The sequence below is a fragment of the Mya arenaria genome, chromosome 17 (assembly GCF_026914265.1).
Source record: "Mya arenaria isolate MELC-2E11 chromosome 17, ASM2691426v1".
Classification (NCBI taxonomy): Eukaryota; Metazoa; Mollusca; class Bivalvia; order Myida; family Myidae; genus Mya; species Mya arenaria.
This window is the reverse complement of record NC_069138.1, coordinates 52890487-52904071: the sequence shown is the minus strand read 5'-3', so window position 1 is coordinate 52904071 and position 13585 is coordinate 52890487. Positions and strand designations below refer to the sequence as shown.

The 13585-nt window shown below is 33.4% G+C and overlaps 1 protein-coding gene across 1 annotated transcript; it reads left to right on the top strand.

The window, feature by feature from the left end:
- The first annotated feature begins 1145 nt into the window (after nucleotides 1-1145).
- Nucleotides 1146-13376, top strand: LOC128224935 (carbohydrate sulfotransferase 12-like). Its single transcript, XM_052935040.1, has 3 exons — nucleotides 1146-1292; nucleotides 6327-6445; nucleotides 11897-13376. Exons 2-3 carry the CDS (start codon nucleotides 6328-6330, stop codon nucleotides 13222-13224), a joined length of 1446 nt encoding a protein of 481 aa, XP_052791000.1. The 5' UTR covers nucleotides 1146-1292; nucleotide 6327; the 3' UTR covers nucleotides 13225-13376.
- Nucleotides 13377-13585: the final 209 nt, after the last annotated feature.

The window sequence follows — 13585 nt, the reverse complement described above, 5'->3', positions numbered from 1 at the left end:
TAGATAGGATTGCAAAATGACGATAAATGCTCATTGTAGGCATTATTTGATTAATATATATAAACAGCCAACATACTTTTTCTGATGATGTAACGTAATATTAATGTGAAAGTTTAACTTGACGTTATGTTTTATTCATCAGTACTGTCTGAAGTTTAATGTCTAAATAAAGATTTCTCATCAAATTGATGCAGTTTATTTTGATGCTTGTTTTTCGTCATAAAATATTGCAAGTTTTGAAGTAACGTAAATTTCCAAACGCCTCAACGGCCAAGGCGTAAACATGTCTAAAAATGTTTGTAAGATGATACACTTTCATAAAATCATGGTCTACAAAATTTCCCCTGCAATACAATATTACATAAAAATGCAACAATAAAGAAAAAAACCCACTGAAATACATTATTACACTACATCACTGCAATACAATATTACACTACAAACTGCAATACATTATTACACTTCAACACTGCAATACATTATTACACTACAACTTTGCAATGCAAAATAGAAATGTAATACAACCCCAAAATGCAACAAGACGTAAAAAAATAATATGTTTTTTTTTCGGTTTCATGTCGAAAAAACAAAACGGTAGATAGGTCAGAACATCTGTATAATCAGAATCAAAATCACTGGTAGTGTTCAAAGCCAAACACATTTTTATCTTTTAAAAGATTAAAAATCAAACAAATGATAAAAAAAATAACTCGTAAGAACGGTAAAGAGGTTTAGGATCAAGGCAAAAAACCCGGAAACAAACATCTTTAGCATTGTTTCTAAAACGTGCCATACCTATCTTAAAGCACTAACAGAGGAATGGCATCCAGACGTCTTTTATAGAACTATAAGCAGAATATTTTTAACCAAAGTCCATTCAAACTCATTATCTATGGCGTTGTTTCTAAAACGTGTTGTACATATCTTAAAGCATTAACAAAATAATGGTGGTTTATAGAAAGCAGAAAATGAAAACACACTAGTTCTTACGTTTGTGTGTACACGTGTACTTTTGTTAAGAAGGTTAAGCCTTTACATCGCGCGTGTTGTTGAGTAGGCTCTGCTTCTTGTGAAACTGTTATGGGTGTATCCTAGTTAAGTGTGTTCTAAGCCCTTAAGCGGATAAAACATCTGTAGCTGGATATTACTAATCATTAGTACGACGTTTCCACGTTTTCCATACGCAGTTGCTATTTATGGAAAAAAACTGTTTATGAGAAAGCGCTCTTCAGATGTTTTAACAGCATTTATTTAATGGTGATTTTTTTTGGAAGCTAAAACGAACAAAAAAGGTAAATAGTTTTGTTTTTCTTTCAAAGGAGACACAATTTCTGGTTTCTAATTTCTGGTACTAAAACAGCTCGTTTTAAAAAAATCTTTATGTTCATATTATAATATAATTTGCGACCTTTTGTACAGTGTGAACTTGATTAAACTGCACTTTTTAAAATTTCATCAGATCTTGTTTTAATCAATTTTAGAAAACTCGTTTACTTAATTCCGTGTTGAATGAGCACTCCTGTAATACGGTACACCATATTGGCACAAAAAACCCTTTCCTGCTCATAGTTTTCGTAGCTGTCGTTTTTTTCTGTAACGAATCTCAGGACAATTATTTAATAAAATGTAATACTCTTTGATATCATAATTGTACAAAAATACCAAAATGCAAGAAAACAAAATCGAGCCGGAGACCGGGTTCGAACCGGTGTCGCCAAAATTGCAGTCCAGTGTCGCATACACTGTGCTACGAAGGCTTAACCCAAACTGTTGGAATATTAAAGCTATATACCTACCTTGGTAATATCACGTGATAACATCGACGATCTTTTTTTAATTGAAAAATACGAAAAAAAACCTGCGAAAAATAAATTAATTGTAAACTATGTGGTACTTCTGTTAGTTAGTTTCAATGCATTGTACACATCGATACCGAGTTTATGTCAGTTTTCAACAATTTTCTTCTCTTTTTTTTCGCTATTTCATCAAACGGAGTACAGCCACTTGAAAACTTGACTTGGTTTGAATCATGCGTTATTTGACACATGTTTTGTTTCGTATCAGCAGCTATCAAGTTAGTTCAAATCGTGCTACTAGGTGATTTTACCTCTATTTACAGTTTTGTCTACGACCAGAAGGTCTTGCATTAAAATGGCCAGTACCGGGTTCGCCCTTCTCAAACAAGTGCACCACTGCCCTGTATGCAATATGTTTAAAAATGTCCCAAGTTACTCCTTTCTGCTTATTTAAATATTAAAGGTTACACCAATATTATAAAATACGAGTACACGTATTTGAATTTTTAAGCACGATTTACAATCAGTTTATTCGCATTACATAACTTGACATTCGTTTGCGGTGTTTTAATATAAAAGTCATATTAAGATTTAGGTGATAATTAAAGAAGTCCAATTTCAACACAAATTATTTATTTATTTAAAATTTCGGAGCATAGTGCAAAGACAAAATGTAACCTTGGTGGGAGCTACCTGGTTTCTTCAACCACCAGTGTATAGCACTGTCACACGGCACCCAACTAACGTCCCTCCCTGAGGACGATACTTATCATTTTAGTGGTGCGGCAGAGAATCCTGAGACCCCTGGTTTGACAGTGTTTTATCAACACACCAGTGATCCACCGCATTCGTTTGCTCTTACTAATGACATTTTAATAAGCCAAGAGACCCATTTGTGCTGATTCACCAAACCTTTTAGCAGGGACCTGATAATTGCTCTCACCAATGTTGTTAGCCTCATTAAATTGTTACCTGTGGATACTTCACCTGCAGAAAGCGTTATTATCACTACCTGCGGCGGGCATAAATGGTCGCTCCGTACTTTGTAAACAATGGTGTACGTGGTCTTTATGGGTCATGCTAGATAATAATGATTTTTTTTTCAATTAATGCGAACCTGTTATATTAAGGGTTCGATTTTTGAAATTATTTTAATCAGTTTAACTGACGTCAAATTCAAGTCAAGTTAACTATTAATATATTCAATACCATTTACAAAGAGGAAACAGTAAAACTTGTAATTGTCATTTTCACCTAAATTTCAGTTTAAATCGAGGTAAACTGTATTTGTCATATATGTCCCTTGGCAATATCCCAATGAGAAGGACACTTAAGCACACTTTGTTACATGTTTTCATCTTAATCAATTTCGAAAGGACGCTATCTACAAAACAATATAATAAGATGAATAAACCATTGAATTATTTTGTTTAAAACCAACCATTTTATGGGTATATCCCGTATACAGCAGTGTGATGATATTCAAAAAACAACAACATAAGGTTGTTCATGAGTGACAGGATGACTAACAATGCATTTACGTAGTGTGAACATGAATACAGATACATTTAACCATCATTAAACTACTGTTTTTGTATTGTTAACTGGGAAACAGACAGGACCATATAGATAGTGACCTAGGTTCTTAAGTATGTTAGAGTATACCCACTCCATTAAGTTTATTCATTTTTTAGCAAAGTCTAAGCTTTAAAGAATACTATTCCAGGGGTCCAAAAGTCGATATTTTTTGGTGAATCGGTAGCTGCTACCTTTACCACTTATGTTGATGGTCTTCCAGTAATGTATTGACTATATGTGTTGGACTTACACATTGACATGTTACATTGACACTAATAATATGAGCAAATAACGTCTAATAACAAAGATTATAAATAATGAATCTTTTTAATAGCCTATGACTCCTACAGAAACCAACATTGCTCTGTATTTTAAGTGATAGCGATTTCTTCAACTGTCTGAGATCCAGTTTCTATCGAAACACCTCGGCCATTATCCAACAGATATCCCGATCCCTTGGTCTTCGTAATAAACTTTTCCTTGAATGTTCGGAAAGTTAAAGCAGTGTAAAGGCTAAAAACGGCGGTTTATGAGGAATAAACCATTAAGTCGATTGTTTAGAGCTATCTTTTTAGTTAACAACGTTGTTAACGTCATTATTGTTAACTGTTCAAGCTTAACTTCCCTGTAAGTTCCATGGAAACTTGTGTTTTGTAATATTTCAAACAAGATCTAAGACAACTGTCTTAGCTTCCCTTGGTATATTTAAATATACGATAACATGGTCAGAAAGTTCATTTATCAAAGTAAACAACACTGCCGTTTAAAGTGTTGTTATTTTTTTAAGTCATGAAAAATCAGCCCATTCTATTTTAAGTCTTACAATTGCGTAATGTACTGTGAAGATTCCAAGTCCGATTCTCGGTATTACTAATTAAAGCATATTATCAGTTGTGGATTTGACTTGTACGTTTACCTTTCTTAACTTTTTTGTAAGAATGTAAATACACGTGGGTTCTGTTTCCATGTCATTTTACCAGTTTATCTGTCTATTCGCAATCAGCTGAAACCTCTTTCCACCAATCAAATATGTTTTTGCATACTTTTCTCAATCTTGGCTTCATACCTAAATTGCAATAAACTGGGGGAACGATTCATTGATGGAGGTGTGTCTCACCAGTCCTGATTGTTGTTTGTTCGATTACACTCCAGTGCGATAAATAATGTATGACTACGGTGATATTTCTGTTATTGTAACTACCATATCGGCTCAATGATAATAACAATGAGTTTTACGTTAGTGGAATTTATTTTGATTCATTACATAGAGCTGGCACATACGGATATATGTCATTGATATAAACACTGTTTAATTATTTTTTTTAATATATTTTGTGATGTACATCTAAGTCATCCTCGTTGTATGACCACGTGTTTTTTTGGAATCTGTGTACTTAAATGTTTGGATAAAGTAGGAAAAGGTAATACTTACACTTTTTTATTTTACTGACCATTTAAAGGAGGTCATTCAAACATTTTTTAAGCTTAGGCATTTCAGGATTACGTTCTGGATGAGTGATCTTTCGACTTGACCCATTGACATGTAGTAATAATAACAATAATAATAATAATAATAATAATAATAATAATAATAATAGTAATAATAATAATAATAATAATAGTAATAATAATAATAATAATAATAATAATAATAATAATAATAATAATAATAATAATAATAATACAATCAAACTACAGAGACAAGTCCAGTGGCCGAAAATTAAAAAACAACAACAGGAGTATTAGAATTAAGAATATGTGACCCAGTCACTGTAAGACTGGGAATAAAGGCAATTTGAATTGTTAGAACGGGGAAAGATTTTATTGCTTCCACACGGCACACACGAAAATGCTGTGAATATCAATAATACAATGAAAACTACACAGACATAGGTCTCGATGCAACGTTTTTATTCTCATTGTGTATTCCATTCAACAAGAGTATAATAACTTAATATCGCTACCAGCTTGTCCTTGTGTATGTTGTTGTCTCTCATTTGAATAAAAGATGTTTTGAAACGTTACACATTCGTTAACTAGTGCGTGTGAACTACCTTTTGAGTACCACGTCATCAAGTTATGTGTACACGTTATACACGTTAAAGCATACATGAAATGTATAATTTAGATATTACTTCTGGCCATCTAACTTATACGAATACAACCTGGTTGGATGACACATTGCCAACGCAAAATCTGACACAGAGATTGTGTATCGGATGAGTGGCAATAGGCAGACATTTAATCACCCGCGAAAGTTGAAATTCTTAATGACTAAGCCTACTTACGTAACTATTGCCTATCTGCAATTTTATTGGCTGAAAATGTAGGTTGTATTTTAAATCATGTAGCAAGACACCAACTAAATATTTCATAAGTCGAATCCATCGCATTTATTAAATGTAGAAAACATACTTTTTAAGCGATCTCACTTATTCTTTACTATTTGAATAGAATACAAATGGCAAACCTGCTTAATTGCAGAGCCACCGTGTTGCAAAAATGATAGAAGATTGAATTCGTCATACAAAATGAATACTTCTTTGGTTATTTCATTAAACCTATACTAAGAAGGGCGAATTCAGTTTAAATAGTTTAGGCTTATCAGTCTAAATATTCATTATGTAAAAAATAAGCGGTTTCACTTCCATCCGTCCCTGTTCTTAAACGAAATTGAAAACCTTTTTGTTTGGTTCAATTTTTCTTGGCCAAGATCCGAAAACAAAACACTAACTTTGTGTGTCATAAGGTATTATTTGCAACTCGGTTTAGACCAGCATTTTGATATAAGACATATCTAAGAAGTACCTTACCGGTGTAAACAATAACATAACCAACTGTTGATTGGTGATAATGTACAATCATATATATACGTATCGGGACCTCAAGAAGTTTTGAAATATAATGCTGAACGGAAGCTATAATCAAAACCATTTTATTATTCCTTTTCAGTATGCTCCAGATGAGGCCATTTCGACCGTCCTTCGCTAGATTGGGCCTTGTTCTGATGGTAGCGCTCATGGCTTTATACGTCTTTTCCGGTCGCCAGAGGTCGCTGTATTTTTCTTCTGGTAGGTTGAATATAACTTTAATATAATCTTATAGTTAATTATGATTTTGGTTGTGTAACTTCTCACGTAACGCAGATATTATCACTACAATCTTATATGGTAAAGCGAGATTTTTTTCTTCTGCACTCTCACAGATTGAACGTTTTGATAACTATTTTATTTTTTGGCTTGGAACGATCCAATTTTTGCGAAAATCCATGAAAACCAGTCATATAAGACTGCTGACTAAAAATTAGGTAGCAGATTTTTATATTTAAGTTCAAAAATTGATGTTTAATTCATTTTTCTTAAACCATAAATCATCAATTTTCGAACGGAAATAAGGACATCTACGGTCTTTTTTTTGTCATCAATCTTATATCATTGGTTTGCAGAAATTTACGCAAAAATTTGCTCTTTCCATGACAAAAAATTTTATAAGTTGTAAAAACGGTATACATGTATATGTGAGAGTGCAGCTTTTAAGTTTCGTTGAGGGTAATGACAACATTTATTTTGATATGGAAAGGTCAACACAACCTTCACACCAGTAGCACAACCACTCCCGTAAAGTTTTGGCCAGCATTTTCTTAAAACAGCATACAGAGGCAAACCAGTCACTAGGAATATACAAGGGAATGAATACTTTGTTGTTGCAGGGATTCAAGACGAGAATACTACTAAATAATGCATGAACATCGAGAACACTTCACCTCTCCTTTCATTCACTTCAGAGCCTGACTGTTCGTCATAACTCAACGATGTTTTGATATATTGGTCTCATATTCAGCTCGCATCGAATCACATTACTCGGTTTTCACAACTCTTTCAAAGAAATGCTTGAATATTACACTCACACACGTGATACTCGTTGTATTTAAAGAAGCAAATTTCAATATTGTTTTTCAAATATTTTTTATTAAAACTCCGTAAAACATTTATTACAGGGATTGGTTATTAAATACGTCACGTGAATTGCAGAATATTAAAAAAGTGATATAGTGTTGTTTTTGCTAGATATCGATTGTTTATCAACAAGATTCTTTCTGCCATGATCTCAAATCATTTTGTGTTTCATATCTACTTCCTTAGAATGTAGAATTTGATACAAAGTCGCTTGCTTTTTGTCCAAATCTTATCTAAATGGCCTGGAATGGTTTAAACCAGATCTCTTTTTAATACCTAATTTTATCATCTAAAAGGTATATTTCGTTTGTCAATTTCCAATTCTTAATCCACCAACCATTATGCACCATAGGTGGCAGTTTAAGTCAGCGATTGTTTATATGTATAATTGTGTGCCAATTTTCCACCCTCTCTGAATGATTCTGTCACCTATATTTTGAACAGTACATATGGAACAAAACATGGACCAATCAGGTATCTTTATGAATGAGGCCCGAATTTTTCGAAATTTCTTAAGTATAACAGACTTAACAAGTTGATATGAATTGGCAAAAATATATACTTGAATTAAATTTTGAAAAACGAAAAAAGGTTAATTGTGAAAATCATAAAATTAATTTTTATCTGAAGTATAAAAAAAATCTTTACGATTTTTTTTTAGAAAACAAAAATAGTGAGCTAAGCTTAATCCTGTTATAAGGGACTTAAGAAGATTTGGGATATTGGGGCCAGGTGTTCTTATATAATTTTCGTTTGATTAAGCCGTTGGACATAATGCTAACTTGTAATACCTAGCGACCGCATATAATGTTGGTTTACATGAAAGGGTACTGCTCACTGATTACTAATATGTAAGATGAATGGCACAAAACACAAAACAGATAAAGCTATGCCAGTTTGTGTTATTTTATATTTTAACTGAAATACTTGTATCAGCATAAAATTAAAATATATTTCCACTACACACTCTACTCTTTCAAATGATACCTAATTAATATGAGGTTACCAGATATAAAAAACAATTCACTTTCTGTACACCGGATACCTAGAACCTTAGCAAGGAGAGTGGACACAACCTTCAAATACAATCCTTAGTTTTCTGCCGTACTCGTGCAATGTATATATGGACTGTTCCGTCCAATCTTGCAATCAAACATTTGACAAACATTTATTTTCCTTGTTTTTGAAAATTAAATGTTTAATCTGTCATTGTCAGTCCCTTCCATGTATAATGCACAGGCTAGCTGCAATGGTCAAATACTCTTTAATGGTCTTTAATGACCAAGCATGAAGCCTTAAACAAATTACACGGAACGCACGATATAATGAAGCTCTTGTTAATCCAGGATCAAAGAAATATGTAGCCTTACCATTATTCGAAAGACAACCTCTGTACCCAAACATCCTGAATCCATTATTTTTGCAAGATACAATAGATCCTTTAACTAAGGCTTTCAGCGCATCTTCCATAGGGTATTATTTACAATGAAGAAATACTTAAATACCATATATTTATTATATACGCATCATGCAAGAAATACATACCGAAAATTACATTTGTGCTTTTCCACCTAGTGCAGTACGACCGTATTCCGCTTCGCTGACGTCAAGCCACCACAATCATCAATGGGCGATGTTAAAATACATCAAAAAGTGCGTCTTCAAAATATAAGTTATTATCTAAAAGTTATTTCTTTCCATGTGATTTAATTCAGTATCTAATAAATGGGTTACCATCTACTTAATCTACTCAATATTGTATATATCAAGTGATTCGTGGATATAAAATACAGCTCTAGCTTGTGATAGATGGCATTTATAATTGAAAAGGAAGACAGTCTGAGATGAACCGAGACGGCCGTGTTAATACTTTGCTTATACTGCGTGCTTTGCAATTCTCAGCGTTATGATTATTTGACCACCCAATATAAAAAAATCATTTACAATGAAATTTGAGAGACGTGATGATTTATGACGTATTTTTTTAAATGCAAAACAAGGAATATCGTAAAACAAGAAAAAAAATCTAATGCCAAATCAATAATTTAGAGAAAAGGAAATTTTAAGAAATAATTGATATTTTTCCGTTGTCTTTTATCAACCACCATGTATTTTGTGATATTTTATTCATTTTGTATGGGCGAAACCTGGCTTATCAATTCTACGTGGCCAAACGTGACCGGGTGGTATATGGCATTCTTATTTATTCGATATGTCCTGATTCTGGCGCTATATAGTGTTCTTATTAACCCGGCATGGCCTAACCCTGTCGCTATATTGTATTCCTATCTATTCGATATGGCCAAAACCGGGCGCTATTTAACATTCTTATCCATTCGATGTGGCATAAACCTCCGGAGCAATTTAGCATTCTAATCCATTCCAATATATATATAGTCGATATGGCCGAAATGTTACACAAAGGGAACTAATGCTTTTGGAAGAGGGGTAGTTTTTCCTCAAAGATATAGGCTGCAATGCAACTGATTTCGTGCGGAAGAGAAGTAGTATTTGCGACAAGGTAGCTGTTTCTTCTAGAAGATTAAGAGAAATATGTCTTAATCATATTCTCGAATGAGCAGACGTAGCATATTGTACTTTATAATGCAGACACAGCAGATATAACATCACGCTTAGATAACCAATTAGTTCTGCGCAGGAGGTAACATGTGTGGTAAGCGTTCTGAAAAAAAAAACGTAATACATTGTAGTATTATTCTAGTTGGAAAATTAACATTATGTCGGCCGATGTAAATCATTAAACATAATTCAGTTCGAAAAAGACATGCGAAATGTACATGTATATCAAACGAAATACAAAATTAAAAAAAATATATTGTTAAAGACGGTTATAAGATACGACTGTATGATTCATGTTTCATGTATACGCTAGCTGTTCTGAATCGCTGTTTCCTTTTAACAATATTTGTTTTGCGTGATAATTAAGCGATTTCATTTCCCAACATGGTCGACGGCATTTACTACCAAAGATTGCAAGAAGAGCAAAATACCCCAAAAACATTCCTGGTTATTTATGGAAATGGTTCATTGCAAATATTAATAAGTGCAACACGGTCGAGTCTTAATAATTATCTATTGGAATTAAACGAATGATTTTCTGCGAATGAAAGTCATCTTGAGAAGAAATAAACCAATAAAAGCTGTCTCTATTTGCAAAGTAAGACACAAGTAAACGTACTGTTTATATTTGTATTTCCATATAATGCAGCCTGGCAGACAGTTCCATGCGCATGCGTTCAGTAATTGCATGAACCACTCCGAAGAAGAAAGGGGTCGATGGATGTTAAAAAAATACCGTTCAATGTCAATGTCTACGAGTTTTTTTTCTGTTTAATAAAAGCATGATATAGACTTATCTTCTTTGGAGATGATAATGTCAACAATATGAATCAGTTAGAGAATTAGAAAATGCGGTTACATAGTTATATTTAAACTTCAAATGAACGGCCTTTGGGTAATTGCGAATGTTTTCCGATGGACACAACATCTTCTGGTATGTTTGGATCGAGAATCATCGTGTGTTATTATAAATAGCGTACAATTATATGTTTTGTATCAGCAGGCCTAACAACATGTTATCAACATGTTTAAAAGTGGTTATGCGTGATTTTTTGAAATGTATTGTTGTCTTTAGCGTTTCATTGTTTCGTTAAAAAAGTGAATCTATTTTTGTCCGTCGCAATAACATTTGCAAACCTGTCGGGTCGTTATGTTTAGTATTGCATGGGTGAGAAAGAATTAATGCAAGGTTTCTCATTAATTCAATGGAGGATTTTCTTAACAATTATGAAAAGACATAATGAACTATTGGTGTAAATATAACTTTAGCTCCACACACTATAACCAGGTCATGATGCGTTAACACCGGGATAACGACACCGATCACGCAATTCATTCCTTAAGTAATCTTCATATTCCAAGTATAAACGAAATCAATTCAGTAGCTAGCCTAAAATTACCTTTACACTTTAACATTCCTCTTGGCATTAGGTCTTGTATAGAAACGACTTGATTAAGATTTTTTAATTAGGCTTAAAAAGAATGATTGAGTAAATAGTGTATTTCATCATCAATATCAATTAAAGGACAACAAATATACACTTTATAATGGCATGCTGGCCATTAGTTGTCTCCACCTACCAAATTTATCAGGAATTCTAATGATTTTCGTACGAAAATGTAGAACGTTTGGCGGAGGATTTGTTCAAAATATTTAAGATAACATATTCAATACAATTGTCGAATTTTGGAAAGAAGCTTTCAATGCTGGTATTTTTCTAGTAAGTGTTATCATGCGCAAGAAATAAGGACTTTGGGTTTTCGATATAAGGTTTGATAGGGGCTCTTTTCATGTCAAATGATCATTATTATACACACACATATATATCACACACACACACCCACACACACACACACACACACTAGTGCAGTGCAGTTCATTTATTATAGGTATGGCAAAGCTTTCGTATCAAAACTGATCACTTCTCGTTTTGTTAAAGGATTTTTGTTCAATTAGTTTACAAATATTAAATTAATTTTTTTCAGAGGCGGGAGCTGCCCATATCTTTCGACCGAATAAATGCCTCTTGAAATACACAAACGTACCCGTGTATAACACCACCGTCAGTTCAACACCAATATATGTTTCACCTATGAGTTCCTCCATGTTTCCACTGGTCAGTAGGACAAAGGACCTCCCTCCACCACCAGCAAGACTCGACAATGGTATACGAATTCAGAAGACTGTTAAAAGCGTCGCTGATGATACTGAAGAACTGACAAATGAATTTGCACAAATGGAAAAAGAGCAGAGGTTACAAATAGACAAGCTTACACAAGTATGTTCCACTAACGTATTGCAAAATGCAACATACGCTGGTATGGGAAGCTACAAGTATCATCGATCGAGGGCTTACAACGTTGGTTACTGCAAAGTACCGAAGTGTGGCAGTACATTTTGGATTCGATTGTTTACTGTCCTCGATAATGGAATTAATGTAGCAAAGAATATTCTAGAAAAGTCCCGTTCATCACTTCACAACATGCGACACAGTTTTCATTCCAGCCTTTTGAGTATTTTACAGTTAAAATCCCCCACCATTCTTTCAGCAAGAAATCCATATTCTAGATTGCATTCGGCGTATATTGATAAGCTGTACCTATTTCTAATGTGGAATTACAGTTTAAATATACTCGGAATAGATAAAACAAATACAACTGAGAGAATTTGTCCACAGGCAGTTTCATTTGAAGACTTTTTGCAGTGGATACTACGAGATGCTTCACAAGGGAAAACTCTCAACAGACACTGGGCTCCCATCTTTTCGTTATGTAAGCCATGTGATGTTGTGCCTATTTCAATCATACGCCAAGAAACTTTTGCAAAGGATGTCAAGTTCATTTTACAGTATTTAAAAGTCGACGAAGATAAGTATGAATTCATAATGTCTGCTTTACAAGGAAACCGTGTGAAAACGGCATTGCCAAGCATTATTGCAACTGTGTTTAACAGGGTGAAATCACTTGTAAGAGATAACTGCCTAAACTGGATTTACATAGCCAGAAGAACATGGTCAGCCTTACAAATTCAAGGGTTCATAGCTAATGAGGTCAATTTTCCATTTGAACAATTTAAGAATTTAACAGATCCATCTGATGTTGTCAAAGTATCCGAATTTATAATATCGGAAATATATAAACACCCTTTATCTAAGGACGAAAGCCATAATCAAAGAAAAATGGCATTGCAAGCAGCGTATTCTGACGTCAGCGAGGAGACAATTGTTGGTATACAGCAATTATATAGAGAAGATTTCCTCCTGTTTGGTTATTCGTTTGTTCCACCAAACAAAGAAGACATTTATAGCGAATAAGCTCAACCCAAGCTTTTTCTTATTTTCAATTACTGTTAAATTCGTCCTGTATCAGACCAGCAATTAAATGACTATATACTCAATACAAACAATTATGTGCTGTGTATTTCGCTTTTTTTACTGTATGCACTTTTTATGTGCACACAGTTAGATTTTTTGTTATAATGGGCATTATATAACAGTTCAAAATATGTTATTAATAATACTAGTACATATTCATAATGCTTTTATTTTAAAAAGCTAATTATTTGCCAATTTTCTGGCATTCAACCTTAATGGATAGAGCTTTCTATCCAATGCTTGTATTTTTACCATATCCGGGAGTTTCTTTTTTGTTTACGATCATGCATTAATGAAATCG

Bases quoted from the DNA above. Each gene is read 5' to 3' on its own strand.
- LOC128224935 (XM_052935040.1), top strand. From the start codon at position 6,328: ATGCTCCAGATGAGGCCATTTCGACCGTCCTTCGCTAGATTGGGCCTT. The intron at 6,446-11,896 runs GTAGGTTGAATA...AATTTTTTTCAG, and splicing joins GTCGCTGTATTTTTCTTCTG to AGGCGGGAGCTGCCCATATC.